Raw genomic sequence first — 19,686 nt, 5'->3', positions numbered from 1 at the left:
AATTCATTCCGGTGCTTTTTTTCTGGGAGGATATTTCATGGTTCATGTTATTACCAAAGGATAATCATCAAGCTTTGTTTTTTGGGGTTTGAAATATTTATCAAGCTTTTGGTTAACATAAAATGTTTATAGATGAAGTATGTTTTTGGGTTAACATAATAGACATTTTTTCCCAATTTTATTGGCAAATCATTCAACTTAAGATCCATCCATGGAATGAAAATCTTGTCACATGAACAAAGCAAAGCATCTGCAACTATTCCATATTAACTTACAATCGTGGACCATGGTTCTCTTTCTCTATAATTATTGTCATTGGTTTTGTGGGAAACAACTCACTGTAAAGAAGTCCAACCATCTTCATAAGATGCAAAATATAGATGTTTTGGAAATAAAATACTTGCAGAGAAGAAGGGATAATTATTGAACATAGGTGTATATGGAGGAGGGAGATGAGAAAGGAGGGGAGAGGAGATGGTGAAGGCGGGGTAGACCAGTGGGTCCCGCACGTTTTTTGTTAGGCAAAATAATCTCCTACTTCTCACAACAAATCACCCTTTTAAAATCATTACCATTAAAATCTTAAATTATAAATCAATGGCTTATAATGCATTTGAGGTATGGTACACAAAAAGTTTCATTTGTGTATTCTAAACGCCACCGTTATTCCTTCTGTTCCAATTGCAATTTTATATATTTTATCACAAGGCATCAATCATGGTTTGAATTGTTATTGCTATATGTCGTGCCGTGTTATTTGTTTGTTATGGTGAGATTTTAAAAGGTCGGCTATGGCTCGTTAGTATCACCAAGATTGTCGCGGACAATGAGTCTCGTAGGGTGAAACTGTCGAGGCCTAGATAACCTGAGTAGATTTACATGTAAGAGTATATGATTTATTTTAAGAGTAGATATAAGTGTTTTTTTTAAGGAAAAAAAATAAAAAACTTAGATATAAGTTGATTATTTTTGTTATATTTTTTTTCATTTTTATGTTATAGCTATCATTTTTAGGAATTATGTATAATTTGCACTCCAAGTGTTTGACAAAATGTTTGAATGAGTTTTTCATTGATTGTATAATTTTTTTATGGTGTAGGTAGGTTTGAAACAATGACCGATTTGTTCAGTATTTGCATACACTTCAACGGTGGAAAACCTTAAATGTTCAAGGTTTGGTACAACAATGTCATGTTAAAAGGTCTCAAGGATCAACTGGATGAAATTCACCAAGGACTCAACCCCGAAGACACAAGGAGGGTGAAATACATTTGGTATGAATGTCCAACGTTTGACGACAGGAGAATAACGTTAATTCGGCTAGAATTAAAGGACGACGATGTGAGGAGCATGTTCTTGATTTTTTGGCAGCACAACATGGCTCCGTTTATCAATATGTTTGTCACGTTGCAGAGATCAACTAAAAATATTCTCAACAATTTGATTCCGCCAGAAGATCGTGATTAGGTAGGAAATGCACCTTCCAACTACAACAATTGTCTTACCTCTGAAATGAGATATTTTAAACTTGCTAAACGACAGTTCCCAAACATTCACTCGGAAGTTCTATTGTTCATTTCAAAAGATTAAATTCTTATTAATTTAGTTTATATGAAGGTATTGAAGTGCCTCTTGATGACTCAATTAAGTTTATCATTGTATTAAATATGTAACAATATAATCAGTGAAAGACTTAATTGAGCTTTCACCCTAGAATCCACATATATTAATGTTTTAAATTTTCTAGTTTAATTAAAAAAAAAACCTTGATCAGACTCCACTTATGTGGTTGATTGAGAGGTTCTTCAAGAGTCTTTGTTACAACATAAGTAGTCGCAAACAATGTATGAAGCAAGAATGTAAGTAGAAATAAAATTTAAAAGCTCCAAAGAGTGGAAGAATATTGAGCTCTTGTGTCATCAAAGAAACTTTTGAAATAATCCGGACTTTCTAACAAAAGATGTATATCATCTTCAACTAATATGAAACAATATAACCTACAAATTTTGAAACTTTTATAAAACTATGAAGTTATCTTTGTTTTGTAGCAATAAGATAAGATGCATATCATCTTTATGTACGTATTATTAAAATTACGATACTGCCATTTTTCTATCATCTGTTACCTAATCAATTTATTACCATCAATTGGAATTTTGTTGATTTTTAATAAAATATTAGAGACATGCTTTTAAAGTTTGCAAATCCCTCCTCAAATGCACGGTGGGATTGAACCCCTCATATTAGTCGGTCATTGAAACAGATAATAAGGTTTTTTTTAGAAAAACTAATTAAAATATAGAGTAAATAAATCCTGGTTTTTTTAAGGAATAATTCCTAGTTATCTAATTAAAATTATTCAAAAATTATCAATAGGAGCAACTGTATTCATCTCAGTGCTTCTATGAATTTCTTTGTTACCCATATTTATGGGAAGGAAACAAATGCGCTGACACTCTCGCAAACACTGGATTACAACTTGCTTCTCATGTTTGATTTTCTCATCCTCCTAATAGTATTAGGGCAGACTTAGTGCACAACAAGCTAGGTTTACCTGATTTCAAAATTTCTTAACCTTGAGGATTTTGGTTTTATGTCCCCCCTTTTTTTTTTTTTTGTTTTTTTGCTTTGTATCTTTCTATATATATATATATATATATATATATATATATATATATATATATATATATATATTATGGGATTACAACTGAGGTTGTAATCTCCTTTGCTTAAAAAAAAAGAATAAAAATAATTAGCAGATGTAGGAAAACAAAATTATTTTCTTATAAATATATAAAATTGATTACAATAAATAATTTAATAATATAATCATTTAAAATCTTCTCTATCAATTTAATATTTAAAAAATGAATGAATTATATATTAATATGACAAATCTATGCTTAATGAAATATAATTTAAAATGAAATTAATGAAGGAGAAAACTGTGAAACAAATAAATAGTCTGAAATAAGGACAAAATTTATGTGAATTTATTTATGTGCTTTTTTATATGATTCTTAGCTAAAAACATACTTTTCATGACTAGTTTATTTAGGAACCATATGAAAAGCACCTAAGAATATGCACCTAAGTTTTTTGTTAGAGTTAAAATATGGATAAAACTTAGGTGCATTTTCTTAAATACTTTTCGTGTGGTACTTCACATAAAATACTCACAACTACCTATGATTTCTCAAATCCACATTTTTTTTTTCAAAGTTTGTCATAACCACAAAAAAGAAATTTTAATTAAGTGAAGGACAATACGAAAATCATGAAAGGAAAATGCACCTAAGTTTTCTCCTTAAAATAAAGGATTTTTTTTAATAACACATATTAACAATTAGTTGTTAAAAAAGAACGCAAAGTATATAAATAAATTAAATAAAAAAGATCAAATGAATATAATAGTAATAATAAACTTAAGAAGAGAAAAAATAATAGTAACATTGGCAGTGATTAGACATGCCAAAGAATTTATATGCATGATATCTACAAATAAAATCCACTGTTGACACTGAGTTTTGATTTAGTGACTATGGGGGTGGAGACTGGTTTTCAAGATGACATAGGTTGAGAGAGAAAGAGACCACCTAAATGTCTAGTAACTGAGATACAAGAGAAGGTATGTCGTGTCATTAACATTGTGATATGTGAACAAGGAATGGTCGCATGCACTGTGTGAGAAGTCCAATGTAGCAACAAATTCAATGTAGCATTGGTACCATGCAAAAAAGGGCTTGTTTAAGGCCATATAGTGACTTCTTTAGTAGACAGACATAATCAGGATGGTAAAGCCAGGATGTTGATGCATATAAACAATTTCATTATTGTTACCATGTAAAAATGTATTTTTGACATCCATTTGATGTAGACACCATGATTTTGAAATAGCAATACCGAGGACTATTCATATAGTTGCTGGTTTTACAACCGGACTAAAAGTTTCTCCACAATCTACACTAGTTTATTTCCCTACTAGGAAATCTTTGTTTATTTCGAAGAAACCATATGATTTTATCTAATGCTTGAAAATCCATAAATTACGAATACATTATCATTAGCCGGGCATGTTACTAAATCCCACATCTTATCTTCAATAAAAGCATCATATTTGTCTTTCGTAACCATTTTCTAGTTATGATCTTGTAATGCATTGATAGAATTAGTTGGCAAGGGAGAAATGATGGGTGAAGTAGAAGTGTGGAGATTAAAAAGTTACCATGGTTTGAAAATGCCAAGTTGAGCTCGAGTGATCATTTCAGGAGATAATAGAGGATTAGCAGAGACGAAGTGGGTGTGGGGATAATAGGAGGGGGATGGGGTGTTAGAGATACAAGTTGGTGGTTGATTTGTGTTGTTGATGGTATTGTTTGGCGTTGAATGTGATTAGGGTAAGGGAGGTAGGGTGGAGGCCGATGGGATGGGATGAGGAGTAGTGTTGATATGTGGTGTTTTAGGTGTAAGAGTGGGTTGTATTGATTGATGGGTGTTCAATTTAGGTAACATGTGATAAGGAAAGGGATCATTGTTTGTATTAAAAAATGAATAGCATGAGGATGCGAGAGCAAGTGAAGAAGAGAATGGAAAGCTACTTTCATAAAAAATGATTGTCTAGAAATGATTATTTTGCGACTAGACAATTCAAAACATGATAACATTCAAAATACACTGTCTAAATAGTTTGTTTTCCATTTATTCTAGAGTCAATTATTGTATTTTGCCCGACTAGTGCTTATATTTTGATGTGTTTCAGGAACATAACAAGCAATAGTGAAGAAGAAAGAGGAAAAGAAAGAAATCATCAACGTCACAAGCCCAACAACCTTTGTTAATTTTTCTGCTCAAGAATTAGACTATAAAATTACACTAGTCACTCAGTTGCAAGAGATCTTTAGCTACCGCAATTTCATAACCCTAGTCTTCGATAAAATTTCAATTTTAGTTTTTATTTTATTATTATTATTTCTTTTTAATTCATGCTGCCACCGCAAAAAGTGACAACCCTAGTTCCATATTTATTATCCATCGCTGGTGTTGAATTATTGGATTCCAATCAATTGAATTTGCTCCTATTAAGTTACTATTCATCCAATTTCCATTGAATTTCTTTACTGCTATATATTTCTCACTGTTGCTGCGTGGCTCTTCAATATAAACATATTGGCTATTCCATGCTGGTGCTGAACTTTCCATGCTGTTCTATAAAATTAAAGTGATCAACATTAAACAGGTTTCATTCTTTGACTTTTTTTAGCATGAATTTATCAAAGGCATGTATAGAGAATTATTTAATTATGTCTGAACATTTATATTTGAGTCCAAAACGAGGGACCATCGTACCAATGACGGAACTCATGTAAATGTAAACTACGCGTCTCTTTTATTGTAACGAGAATTTAAATATATTTATTTTAAAATATTATGTTTTGCAATTTAAAATGTCTACTACGAAAATTGAGACACTGAGATATCATTTTCGCGTTGAAAGAGCAAAAACGACATTGACTTCAAAAAATACTACAAAAATAGAGACAAACGACATCTGACTTCGAAAAATTCATATTTTTAATTGAAAAGGTTAAAGCGAAATCACTTCTCTTCCTTTAATTAAGAATCTATTGAATTAAGAAAAGAGAATTTGTAAGCCCGTAATTATACACTACGAAAGCAGCGAGTTACACGTCAAAAAATTCCGACAACGTATTGCGAAAGCAAAACGGTGTCTCTTATTCAATATTTTCTACAAAAGTTTTATTTTTCTCGTTACTATTTAATAAGCGCAAAATTACTCGAGTGACGGAAACCCGTCGTTTATGTCTCTACCCGTCATATATTTAATTAAAACCAATATTTATTTTACGCGCTAAACCCAGTTGTTTTGAATTTCGCATTTCATAAACATAGAAACAACAAGAACAAGAAGCGGTACTTGTTAAATTGGTCTCTGTGTTAAATTGGTCTTTGTGGATACAATACTTTTTATACTAAAACCGACATAGTTGTACACTTGCGGTCTGTCAAGACACTTATATCCTATATGATTGGAGGGGTAACCTAAGAAGACATATGGTGTTGACCTTGGTTGGAGTTTATTTCTACTAGTGGAAGGGATGAATGGAAAACAGAGACACCAGAAGACTTTAAGTTGAGAATAGGAGGGACGTTTTTGGTAAAAAAATTGTATTTGGTGTTTGAAGAGCTAATTGTTGGAAGAATAATTAACAAATAAGTAGTCATATGAAGAGCATGATGTCAAAAAGATGTGAGGTGTGGGGACAAGAAAATTGGAAGCTCATTCCATTATATTTACATTATGAAAAGAAGTATTGTCATATTCTTTTCTGTTATCACATTGAAAACATTTTATATCTCTTTTAAATTGTGTTTTAATGTGATTAAGAAAATGAAGAAAAGTGGAATAAGCTTGAGATTTATGTGCAAAAGAAAAAGTTCATAAAAAATTTATAAAATCGTCTAGAAATAAAATAGAGTAACGATGACCACCATGACCAAGAGTTGTTGATGTCCAACGATCACTATGCACAATATCAAACGAAATTAAAGGGTGAGACAAAGATTCATAAAATGACATTTTTAAGTGTTTGAAATCATAAACTCATTACTTCAACCAAACTACTAAAGGTTTGAATGAGTTGGTTCGGATTAGAACCAAACTTAAATGGGTTCGAACAAATGCGGGTTGAATGGGTTATCCGGACCAATGAACACCCGTACATATGACTGTATCGGCTCGGAGGGGCACGGTCGCAAATGGAAAGAGAAAAATACGAAATTGCCCTTAAATTGAGTGCAGCCGTTAAAAGAGTGTATTGGGTTTTTGTCCCTAAATTTCCCAAATAAAACCCATTTGTTTCGGTTTTTGACGTTGCGAACCTCTGGACCTAGGCCGTGCTCCACCGCTCCGTTCTGTCCACAGCCGCATTGTCTTCAAGCGCCGTCGCATCCCCTATCATTCCATAGCTATAGTTTGTTGCTTTGTTCTCTGCTCTATCCACACTTTCCTTTCTTCCTCTGTTTTCTGTTTCTCTCTGTTTCTTTTCTTTTCAAACTTGGTTTCTGTTTCTTCAATTCTTTTGTTGATAATCTGTTTGATTTATGTTTCTTTTCCAGATTTTCCAAATTTGCTTTAACTTTTGTTTGAGTTTTGGTATTTACGCTTTGTTTGGTAGAAAACAACGGATATCTGATAAGTTAGCTTATAGAAGAAGTTATAGCGGATAGCTTGCAAATAAGCTAGTCGAATACATTTGGGGGTGTTTGGTAAAGTTAGCGGTTAAACTAGCTTATAAACATGAAATAATATGATATAAGCTATAAGCTCAAAATTGTCTTGCCAAAACAGAGTCTTGGACTTAACTTGTTTGTTTCCTTGTTGGCTTTTACTTCTGATTATGAGTTTTGAGTAATTTATTTCATTTTTCTGCAATTATTTGATTATTAATACTAACTGTATAATAATTCCTAAATATATGAAATAGCTTCCGCTCTGCTATCCGGGATTGACAACTATCGCAAACAATGTTCCTCTTCGACCCTCCCAGTGACGAAGAAATTGAACACTACAATCCTGAATCAGAAGAAGAGCAAGGTAAATCAGAATCAGAATCAGGAGTAGAAGAGAAAGAAGAAGAGTACAAAGAACCACGAGTTTCAAAGAAGAAAACACAGTCTCCGTGGGATTTCACAAAATACTCGGAATCAGTAGCCGAAGAACATGCTCGCAGGAGTACAACCTCTGTAGACGACAAAATCTATGCCGTTAGACAACGTGCCATGCCCATTGTTGCTTTCCCCGACACCGATGACTACAGTAACTCTGACTCTGAACCTGATAAACAAGTAAAATAATCTTGTGGTTTGGTTTTCATATACATACATATATGTCCCCTTATAGCTCTCAACACATTTTTTTTATGGGTTTGTTTAGGAAGATCATAGAAATACTGGTTTCGTGTGAAGCACAGACACGAACAATGACATTTTGACACCAATAATAATTTGAGAAAATGACTTAACTCACTGTAATCAATGTGTCAGTGTCATGTTCGGACAGCGGACACACTTTCAATCAGCAGTGTCGATGCTATAGGGCTTGTTTCAAATGTTGCATTGTAATTCATGATAGGAAAAAGTGCTTGCTTGTTTCGTTTTTTTAATTTTTTTATTGAAAAATATATTTGTTGGGTTTGTATAGGTAGAGTGCTTTAAAGAGTTATTCATGATAGAAAAATTGCTTATATGTTTGAGAAGTTGTTCTTGAGTTATGGTAGAAGTTAAAAAATTACAATTTTTTTTTTTAAATAGAAGAAGTTCTAATATTGGGTTGAATTGGTAGGATGATTATAGAAGAAGTGCATATTTTATCTTATTTCTAGAAGTTGTTTTCGGATTGATGATAGATAGTTGTGGTTATTTGTTTTGGAAATTGATTTTTTTTTTTTGTGCGATTTGGTTTGTTTAGGAAGATTATAGATCGGAAGAAGATGGAGAAGAGGGTAATGCTGGTGGTGACAACAAGCCCTTTTTTGCTCCTTCTGATGGAACCTCTTTTAGTGCCGATTCATTCTTGCAACTCAATTTGTCTCGCTCTTTACTCCTGGCTTGTGAGGCCTTGGGGTATGCTAAACCAACACCAATTCAGGTTCTTTTTTGCGTTGTATTTTTTGTTATTTTGATTCTTAGCCTTATAAGTTATGTAGCATTGTAACTCTGTGCTATATAGGACCCTTTGTCTTGAAAAATTTACTTGGCTTCACCTTCTGGTTACGTAGTTCTATGATCTCTAGCATAATTCAGATTGAAATATTTACTTGTTTTTGGGATTTTGAATCTTAATGTTAGGCGGCTTGTATACCATTAGCATTGACTGGTCGTGATATATGTGGAAGCGCCATCACAGGATCGGGAAAGGTAGTCTTTCTGTTACTCTCATTTGGTGATTTATAGTTTTGTGATACCTTGATTCTATGTTTTGGTGCCTGAGCTTTATATAACAGTATTTCTTTTAACACCCTTTGTCCATATCCTGCTATCATGCAGACAGCTGCATTTGCGCTACCTACTTTAGAGCGATTGCTGTTCCGTCCAAAAGGTGTGCATGCAATAAGGGTTCTTATTCTTACTCCAACAAGAGAGTTGGCAGTCCAGTAAGTATCCTCACATTTTATTATAAGGGTGCTTCTTCTGTTATCATTTTTTTAATCTTATTTATCATGCGAAGGCATTACAGATATTTAGTTGTGCCAGGAGAGTAACTGGCGTATAGATATTGAAGTGTTATGTTGATGTTCTTTTCTTTTACTTGGCTGAGCATGCCTACTACTACCAGTATGTATGAATATGTCGGGTGGATTTTTATGGATTCACATTCATGTTCTTAAGTACTTCACGGAACTGGATTTCCTGCTGTAACTGCTTCACGCAGTAGTTAATCTCAGCCGTAGAAAAGTAATATAACGGTTCAGATTTGTTTGACCAGTTTTCACAGTTTGATCTCAGCCACTGATTAAAGATCAGACGGCTGAGATTAACTACTGCATGTAACTGCGTGAAGCAGTTACAGCAGGAAATCCAGGTTCAGTACTTCACTTTCAAAAGCCTGTGTTTCAATGAGTATACGTAGCTCAGTTTATGGCTGTGCAATGAATGAATCAAGTTTTTGTTTTTTGACATACTCAGTGCCTTTATCTTTCTTTCTGTTATGTTTTTAAATTAATGAAATACATTTTTATAGTAAATTTAACTAAAACTTGTGAATGATCACATTCTAAGTAAGCTTTAATGAAAATAAACATTATTGAAATTAAACATTTTCTTATTGTGTTTAATCAAGAACTTTCGTTTAAAGATCACATATGTAGATTTTCAGAGTACTTCTTTCTGGTGATTCATGTTATTTTCTTTCTGAATATGTTCATTCCTAATTGTTTTTGGCAGAGTTCACAGTATGATAGAGGAGCTTGCTAAATTTACTGATAATATAAGGTGTTGCCTGATTGTTGGTGGTGTGCCAACGAAGGTTAGGTTACTGTTTCATTGAGTATTGTATTATGATTTGGGGGTGCATTTGGGAAAATATTTTAATTAACTGCTAGTTCAATCATCTATTCTAGAAAGCCTAATTAAGTGCTTATTCATAAACCATTCTATGGGAACTTATTAAAGTAAACTGAAAACGTTTCATAAGTTACTTTTACAAGTGTATCCATACACTAATATAAGTGCATATATTATGAGATAAGCCCAAAAATGATCTTTCAAACACTTCTTTTGGTCTCTATTCCTTGGTGATGATGTGAAAACTGTAAGAAATCCCTTTGTATCAACATGAATGTTTTTCTATGACTTACTAAATAAACAAGCATTATTATGAACTATTCCAACCTAATCAGCCGGAAAATACATAGGATTATATTTTTAAATGGAATGTTATTAACGGTTTCGTAACTCTGATGATATATATCACACAGTTCAGTGATTTATTTTTATGAATGAGAGAGAGAGAGAGAGAGAGAGAGCAATATGGGATTTTTTTTTTTTAAAAACCTCCACTATCTAGTTGGTGAGTAATGCAGTTTGCCTTCGTTGCTATTGATTTATGATTAAAAGTTGTAACTTCTAATCTTAGGGGCAAGAGGCTGCCTTGAGATCAAGGCCAGACATTGTTGTGGCTACTCCAGGACGCATGATTGACCATTTGCGCAATTCGATGTCGGTGGATTTGGATGATCTCGCTGTTTTAATCCTTGATGAAGCAGATCGTCTTTTGGAGCTTGGATTTAGTGCTGAAATTCAGGAACTTGTGAGTGTTAGTCAACCCTATGATGCAGAAATAATTGTCGTTACATATGCTAGTATTTCACAATTTCTCTTGACAAGTTTTTGGAAAACAATGTCAAACACTTTATATTTTTAACAGGTTCGCGTGTGTCCCAAAAAAAGGCAGACCATGCTGTTTTCTGCAACCATGACCGAGGAGGTTGATGATCTTATTAAACTTTCCCTGTCAAAACCCGTGCGTCTTTCTGCTGATCCATCTGCAAAACGGCCAGCATCCTTGACTGAGGAGTAATTTCTTCACTTTCCCTTTCATTTTCTGATTTGATCATTCATCTTCCATCGACTTCTGTTCTGTATGCTATGATATTTAGCTGTATGTTTTACAATAAAAGACAATCGCAAATTATGGTGGTAGTAGCATAAAGGGTTTTTTGAGTTTGAAAAATTGATGAAGAAGGGTGTTTTTCATACATGTGAAGTACTATTTCTATCGAAAAACCATAATTATGCAAAACTATTATGTTAAGCTTTTTGTAGTTTGCTGTTTGCATGGTTTAGCATCTTGTGAAATCCATTGAGCCTTGTTAACTATTGTTAATTTTTTCTTTCTTTCTTCAGAGTGGTTAGAATAAGAAGAATGCGTGAAGTCAATCATGAAGCAGTTCTCCTTGCAATGTGCACCAAAACTTTTACCTCTAAAGTGATAATTTTCAGGTATCACTTCATGATTATTTACTATAACTATGCTTACATTCAGCTTGTGATAGTTGATTTCTAAAGCTTTTAGTGAATTCTTTTCCATGAATGACTGGTAGTAGCCTCTGTTTTCAATAGCGGCCGTGCTGACTGCTATAGCGGAGCGGAGCGGAAAAATCAGGACCGCCGCACCAGGCCGCGTCGGCGCGTCTCAGGCGGTGTCAGCACGTGTCAAAAGTTGAAAACGGCCAAAGCGAACCTATAAATAGTAAAACAATAACTTGTACTAGTTGTATATAATTGGTATTAGCCATTTTCGATTTTGCAATCCCTTTTATTTCATATTATAAATACTTCATGAAATTTTGAGTAATGCTTAAGGTATTTTAGTATTTCTTTTTGAATAGTATCGTATCTAGTATTAAATTTATTAGTGGCCGCACTACCAAAATAGTGCCTGCTACGCGCCCCGCTCCCGCATTGTGCCAATTATTGAGTTGGCCGCGCCGTGCCATATTTCCGCATTGACAACAGAGGTAGTAGCTATGAAGTTGATTTTACCGCGATCCCGTGTATATTTCCGATTTTGAATTTATATTTTTATTTCCACAGATTTTGTATTATTAACTTCTGTTCACTGTTCTTCTAATTCTAACTACTAAATACTTTCGCATTTGATATGCAGTGGAACAAAGCAAGCGGCACATAGGCTGAGGATTATTTTTGGATTATCTGGATTGAAAGCTGCTGAGCTTCATGGAAATCTTACTCAGGCCCAACGTCTTGATGTATGTTGCATATTTTGATCTTTGCATTTTAGCTCTTTGTATGGCTTGTAGTTATAAAATTATTGTTTTACTATCATATTTTTAGGATACTAAATTGATGAAGCTGATTCAGATTATTTTTTGTAAAATTTATTCATAAATTTTCTGCTAAAAGGAATTGCTACATTTAATGCTGTTGTGGCAATACTTATCACTTCTGGTTATTTGTATAGGCTTTGGAACAGTTCAGGAAGCAGCAAGTGGATTTTTTGGTTGCGACTGATGTGGCTGCTCGTGTAAGAATTCGTTGTAAAAGAGTCGACTCATATTTCTCTTTTATCACTTTGAATATAGTATTAATATATCTTTTATTGCATATTCCCAACACGGGATAATGATAGTGAAACTAGATTAGCTTAAGAGGAAGATCAATTTATTAAGGGCATGTTTGGTTCAAACAAATAGAATAATTTAAATGGAAGGGAGGGGGAGGAAAGGATTAGATGAGATATTATGTTTGGTTGAGAGAAGGGAGGATTTTAGTCAATCTTCTAAAATTTTATTAAGACATCATCTCTCCCTTCCAAATCCCTCCAATATTGGTGGGGAGCCAGTTAAGACTCTACTGATTTTGCTGTAATCCCTTCCCTCCAAAAAAAGAAAAGAGCGATAAAAGTTTAAAATAATTCCTTCCATCCAACCAAACACTACCTAAGTGTATTGCCTCCTATTACCATTTTCTTTTGTCGTTTTGAATAAACATCTTACAGTCACTTAATTTTACTTACAGGGCCTTGACATTATCGGTGTTCAAACAGTTATCAATTTTGCATGTCCTCGTGATCTTACCAGGTATACTATATGAAACATTCTTTGATAACTGAAAACTCCGCTCTTGATGGCCAACATTGCCACATGTTAGCAGTTCTGTACTTGTACATGCTTCAGTTTTTGTTACCTTAAATATAATATCATTCTCCCTGAGTTATTGACCTTCACATCTTTATCAACTTTGAAGCTATGTTCATCGAGTGGGTCGTACTGCAAGAGCTGGGAGAGCGGGATCTGCTGTCACATTTGTTACTGATAGTGACCGATCACTTCTAAAAGCTATTGTGAGTACAATTTGGAGAATTGTTGATTGTGTTTCTAAAAGCTATATGTCACTTCATATATTTCGTTTGCACTTTTCCTTGCAACATAAAAAAGTCATGCACGTTGATCTCTGGGTTACAGGTCACAGTTACATAGAGTCTGTCAATAAAAATTACTTAACTTTCCCTTTGAGTTATTCAAGTTTGACATTTCAAAAGATAGCTTCTACATCATTCATATTTCATCCTTTACAGAAAAATATTCATTCATTATATATCTCCTGATTGTAGTTTTTTCTATGGTCTAGATTATATGGACCTTTTATGTTGACCACTTTATATAATATGCCTTGAAAAACCACTATTTTCAATATTTTCACGGGTTGCTGCATGTTTGTTCTGCCAGTAATTTGTTTTCCTATTTGAAAGGTGTATTGATTATCTTTTAAGGGATATGAGATAACATGCAAACTAAAATGAGAGGAAAAAAAAAGTTTACACATTAATCAAGCCACTATATAATCTTGTGAATATTGGTTTTCAATTAATAGGCAAAGAGGGCTGGGTCAAAGCTGAAAAGCCGCATTGTTGCAGAACAAGCTATACTCAAGTGGTCTCAAGTAATTGAGCAAATGGAGTATCAAATTTCTGAAGTACTTCAAGAAAAGAGGTTTTGATTACATTTAGTTGTCGAGGCTTCATTGTTGTTTCTTTTTCTTTTTAATATTGTACTAAATTCTTATTTTTTCAATTTTATCAGGGAAGAAATGATCCTAAGGAAAGCTGAAATGGAGGCCACCAAGGTATTGATCAGTTACTTTTGTCTGTTATTATATTGTCTTAATAGTCTGTATTGTATTCTTTGAATTTAGTTACACTTCCATCTTCTCATCTTTAACATTATCCTGTCAATAAAATCACACACTTCTATATATGATATTGCAGGCCGAAAACATGATTGCACATAGGGACGAGATATTCTCCCGCCCCAAAAGAACTTGGTTTGTTACAGAGAAGGAGAAGAAGCTTTCAGCTAAAGCAGCAAAAGTATGGCATTGTTTTATTTTGCTGATATTCCTCTAAACGCAGGCATTGATTCTCCCATTTTACAGTGTATTACTTTAGAATTCTAAGAACCATCTTATTAGCCATAAAGTGTGTGTCTCCATTCCTTTCAAGGTCTTAGTATTATATACATTTGGGATATTGTTAATTACAATAATTCAATCCTAAGTCCTAACCATACATGGGCTATCCGTAACTACCTAAGATTTTCAAACCTAGTATTATGCATGCAAAGAAGGCTCGTTATTTCCCTTCGATGTTCTGCAATCTTTAACAATGAAGGTGGCATGCCGGCCGAACTAGTGATTAACTGACCTTTTGGTTCCGATTCAGCAAAATATTGGCTAAAATTCTGCCTTATGTTAATAAGAAATGAAAAATGACTGTAAACAGGCATACTTGGATAAGGAAGAGGGTTCTTCTCAGAAGGTGATTAGTGCCGAGCAAGCTGAGGACCTCAAAATGAAGGAAAAGAGGAAGCGAGAGCGAGAGGTAAGAAGTGTTTACCAACCTTCTTGTGCATAATGATCAGTTTGTTTTGTTGCATATAAAATGTACATAAGGCTGCATGTGCGCTTTGTTACGACTTGCATATTTACTTGATGGAAATATCTTCAATGCAGAAAAATATGCCTAGGAAGAAGCGCAGAAAGCTGGAAGCTGCTAGAGAGATGTTGGAGAACGAGGAGCAGGATGACAAGCCAAAAGTAATCACTTCTTAACTGTTAACTTTCTCTGTATTGTCAAAGGTTGGGGTGCATTTCTTTATTCCTCACTTTCTGTTGCACTGAAAATGAAATGCATAAAATTGCAGGATAAGGGGGCAAATAAGAATGATAAGGGTGGAATGGCACTTGTTGATCTTGCATACCGACGTGCAAAAGCAGTAAAGGCCGTCAAGAGAGCACTAGATTCTGGAAAGGTTGTGAAGAAGCCTCAAAAGAAATCTAATAAATCTAATCCTCCGGAAAAGACTTCTTCAAGGACAGAAGAGATGTGGGAGATATTCCAGACTGACATGAACGATAAAAAGCCGAAACAAAGAGGTTCTGGAGTAGGAAAGGTCAAGAAATCGTTCAAAAGCAAGTCAAGGTATCATTTAAAAAACCTATCTCATTTCTGAAACTATTCTTATGATCTTTTTAAGCGTCGAGAGAAATACCTATTTCATTCTCGATCTGGAGTGCAATGCTAATAAATAAAATGTTATTCAAATTCCCTTTCAGGTACAAGAGGAAGTAGTCTGTGAGGCTAATAATCCTTGTCATAGTATATATGCATGGAAGGTTAGGAAATTACAATGTGTCCTCATTAGATCATGTCAAATGCTTATGCCATATAATCCACTCCATTAACTAATAAATTTTGTAATCCTAACATCGGATTGAGTTCCAAATGTTATCAATAGGGAAGTATGAATGACAAACTCTTAATTGTTACTTTTGGGTTTGCTGTTATGGCAGCACCATTATGCCTGATATGACACCACCTAGCAATAGAGTAATGTCATGACATAGAGTAGGCGAACTCATTTTTTTGATCCGGCTCCTCTCCTCTAAAGTTGATTGTCGAAAGGTTTGGGCATCTTTGTCTTGAGAAAGATTTTACCTTTATTCAAATTTTCTACTATTCTTTTGATACAACAAATTTTGAGAAGTTTCATCTCACAAACGCAGAAAATTTAAGTCATAACGACTAAATCTTAACGATTCAAGGTAACATAAAATCAACCTTATTCAAAAGCTTTAAAAACTGTTTTTTTTTTTTTTAAATTCTTTATCGTTTTAGGAGCAACTCATGTGTGCGCTTCTATACATTCAATCTTAAAACTAGTTTTTCATTAACATCGATTTTATTATCTTTATATTAATCACCTAGATTAATTCGATAAGTCGTTAAATTGAAGTTTCTTTGAATTCACCTGTGCGCAATCACATTTCTAAATTTATTTAGTTTACTTACTCATAAAAAAAAAATCAACAACGTTTGAGATTAGACTTATCGGTCCAAAACGTTATCCACTACAAATATCTGTGAATTTTTATCCATTTTGAATTGTACAATGACTACAAACTTCCTAGTGCTCTCACTCGATATTGGAACCAAGGAACTGCGAGCATGAATGATATTTGATATAGTTGCGATGTTGCAAGTTTCAAGAGAACCAGACCCAGTTGGCGCCAATCTCAAACAGGTTAGCCTACCAGCAAGAGGTGGAGGTAGAAACATCTCATTTATTTTTCTGCCTCTTCTCAGAAGCATGAGCCTCATTTTTGGAGAATCTCTCTATTCATTCAAGTTGGCAAACACTTTATTTGACTTGCTTGCCTTGCAAGCAATTGATCCAAGTTTGATCTCTTGAACTTATGAGGCATCTTATATGCTAATCAATGAAAACAAAAATAGGTTAGTCAACATCAAATTCATTGTAGAGAAAACACAATATGATTCCATAGTAGTTACTAAAATTTCTCTTCAAATTAGATGGATCATATCGGAATCCATAAACTCTTTTGAACTCAAAGATTTGAAGGAACAACAAAATCAATACATTGGGTTATCAGAGGTATTAGGTAGAATGGACACATTTAATCCCTTTGGGGGATAGTATTCCAATAAAAAGGAAACTTAGGAACACGTTGGGCGTCATAAAAGAAATATGGTTACATAGGAACACAACAACCATGAAGAAGGAATTCTTAAAAACTAGAGAGACCTTTAAGGAATACAAACTAAACAACGACCTAGATGGTTGGACATTAAAGGATCAAAAACTAACCTCGTTTGTAAGCTTCAATTGGTAGAAACTGAAGGAAAAAATCGATGTGGTGCAAGACACTTTCCAATGTGTACAGAGCAATTCGAAACATTTGACAAAGACCCAACTATATTGAGATTAAGCAGCGTAAGTTCGATATCCAACCAATGAAGTACCTCACACTTAAAATCATAAAAGGGGATACGAATACCAAACTTTTTTACTAAGTGTCTATACAAGTAAGTGAAATCCAGAGTATCATTTCCTACCTTTCTAAAACATATACGGTCAACATGAGTACAAGGGAAGAAAGTGAATTTCGTCTTAATAATATGAAGGGTGACAATGAAAGACCTAATGGTATGAGATACCGCTTAAAGGAAATGATCTCATTGTTACGTCAGTCAAATGTCTCAACGGATACACGCATTGAAACACTCATAAACCAAAGTGATGTATGAGATACCGCTTCAAAAATCCTTTAGACTTCCACCTCATCTCTTAGCTATAAGTCCAGGGACGCTAGGGGATACTTCATTCAATTGAGTTCCCACATTAGGATTGACAAAACCATATTGTAAAAAAAATTAACATTTTCCACATCGATGTAATTCAAAACTTTTCGCTTCAACACTCTTAAACCTAATACTCAATACGTGACCAAGGGTATAAGGGGATAGTGTAATGGTATGGGCCTAAAAGGCTCTGGACAATTATATTTTGGGTCTCCCAACACCAAGACCTATCAGGAATAAGGCAAGAAGTCATAATAAACGGGTCAAGTCAAGGTGCATTGAGGTGACCACCTCGTCGAGTCACGTGGTGCATCACATGACCTGAAATCTTGAACCACCTCAGAAGTAGTGCCTCAGAGCAGTGCACAATACATGACAACAAACTCTTACGGTATACATGAACAACTTTGTTCCACCTCAGATATCAACAAAGAACATTTGTGTTCCACTGCCTTCAAGCGTAACTAATTTTTGGATAGCTACTTAGTCATTCCTATATATAGGGACATGATTTGAACTAGATAGGCGCCACCACTTATCTTTTGTTTAGTTACACTAAATATAATTGAGTCGTTCCTAATTATATAGGACTCACTCAAACCAGATAGGCAACCCTGCCTATCTCGGTTGTGTTACTCTGATCGTTTGAATTCACCTTGTGACTAACTGCTATAAAGTTAAGGAGAGAAGATAAAAACCAATAAGATGCCTTACACTAGATAACCTACTATAAATAAGTCCCCTCTCGCACAGGTACAAAAACATAACATTTTTATCACCTTACTTTTAACTCTTTTCTACCTGCTAGCACCCAATCTTACTTAAGCTTCGGAGTGTATTAAGATTTTTGTAGGCATTCCCTCTTTTTAGAGAATAAGTGTATGGCTAATCATGGTAATTCCACTCACCAGTAAAGAAAATCTCCTGCTGAATATGTACACCCCGATCTTTTCATATAGGAATACCATCCATGTTTTCTCCCCTAATTATTATGCTTATACAAATAGCTAGAACTATATTTCAGATTAAATAAATTATCAACCATCTTAATCACTAGTTAGTTGTGCTACAAATCGTCTTACCTTGTTTGAAAAATGTGTCCAATTTAGCCTATGATTAGCTTAATTTAGCCTTTGTTTGGGAGTTTCGAGGGGAGGGGAGGGGAGGGTTTTGGAAAAAAGGAAGAAGCAAGTGAAAGAAATAGAAGACATTGGGAGGAGAGGGTTTTGGAGGTTAATTTTTTACTCATAATAAAAAATCTCCCTCATTTGGGGGAACTCAAAAATTGTATTGGGGAGGGTTTTGAGGGGTTATGGAGGGTTATATGAAATTTTCAAATTCAATGTATCTTGTTATAAAATTCTTAAAATTAAAAGTATATTAATCATAAGTATTAGTTTATCATTCTCTAAAAAATTGTTCTTTCAAAAAAATGTGAATTTTTGTCCATTTTTCTATATATTTTCAACCCCCAAAGCCCTCCCATCCCTTCCCCTCCAAACTCCCAAACAAAGTCTAAGTGAAATCCAAAGTATAATTTCCTACCTTTCTAAAACGGATAGTTCGACATGAGTACAAGGGAAGAAATTGAATTTTGTCAACCTATAAGGATCCCTAATAATATGAAGGGTGAAAATGAAAGACCAAATGGTATTTAGGTTCATATATTGGGATTCCACACTCATAATACTCTCGTTAATCCAAGAATAGCCACGACGATCCATATCTAAGAGCATTTAGTTTGGGGAGAATAAATCGACACAAAGACCTTAACCTATATGACATATTTATGTTGTCGAAAAAGATAAAAACTCCGTCTGATCCTAAAAAAAATTAGGCTTCAATAGAATAGCCAAAATGCGTACTAAATCTAACAACATTGTTTTTCACAAAAGACTTTGCTGACACTGGTAAAAGAAATGAGAATATACCCAATATGAGAACAGGAAAGAAATATTTGAAGGAAAAAATAATTGAAAGCACGA

General features: G+C 34.0%; 1 protein-coding gene across 2 annotated transcripts; it reads left to right on the top strand.

Annotated features, from left to right (window-relative positions):
- Positions 1-6,869: 6,869 nt before the first annotated feature.
- On the top strand, positions 6,870-15,908 carry LOC25486470 (DEAD-box ATP-dependent RNA helicase 28). Of its 2 annotated transcripts, XM_013608049.3 has the most exons (20): positions 6,870-6,992; positions 7,506-7,866; positions 8,489-8,668; positions 8,869-8,937; positions 9,067-9,173; positions 9,964-10,045; positions 10,655-10,828; positions 10,946-11,094; positions 11,425-11,520; positions 12,188-12,290; positions 12,503-12,565; positions 13,060-13,121; positions 13,288-13,384; positions 13,915-14,033; positions 14,124-14,166; positions 14,309-14,410; positions 14,822-14,920; positions 15,052-15,135; positions 15,243-15,520; positions 15,655-15,908. In XM_013608049.3, the coding sequence occupies exons 2-20, from the start codon at positions 7,546-7,548 to the stop codon at positions 15,668-15,670; spliced, it is 2,244 nt and encodes a 747-aa protein (XP_013463503.1). In that variant the 5' UTR covers positions 6,870-6,992; positions 7,506-7,545; the 3' UTR covers positions 15,671-15,908. The 2 variants fall into 2 exon arrangements, with proteins under 2 accessions (XP_013463503.1, XP_039686429.1); XM_039830495.1 differs by having other exon boundaries at positions 6,870-7,866.
- Positions 15,909-19,686: the final 3,778 nt, after the last annotated feature.

Source organism: Medicago truncatula, chromosome 2 (genome assembly GCF_003473485.1).
Source record: "Medicago truncatula cultivar Jemalong A17 chromosome 2, MtrunA17r5.0-ANR, whole genome shotgun sequence".
Classification (NCBI taxonomy): Eukaryota; Viridiplantae; Streptophyta; class Magnoliopsida; order Fabales; family Fabaceae; genus Medicago; species Medicago truncatula.
Note: the sequence above shows the minus strand (reverse complement) of the source record. Positions and strands in the feature narration are given on the sequence as shown.

Excerpts from the sequence above, each read along its gene's own strand:
- LOC25486470 (XM_013608049.3), top strand. The coding sequence starts at position 7,546 with ATGTTCCTCTTCGACCCTCCCAGTGACGAAGAAATTGAACACTACAAT. Across the intron at positions 14,034-14,123 it reads GAAGTACTTCAAGAAAAGAG|GGAAGAAATGATCCTAAGGA; the intron begins GTTTTGATTACA and ends CAATTTTATCAG. Across the intron at positions 14,411-14,821 it reads TTTCAGCTAAAGCAGCAAAA|GCATACTTGGATAAGGAAGA; the intron begins GTATGGCATTGT and ends GACTGTAAACAG.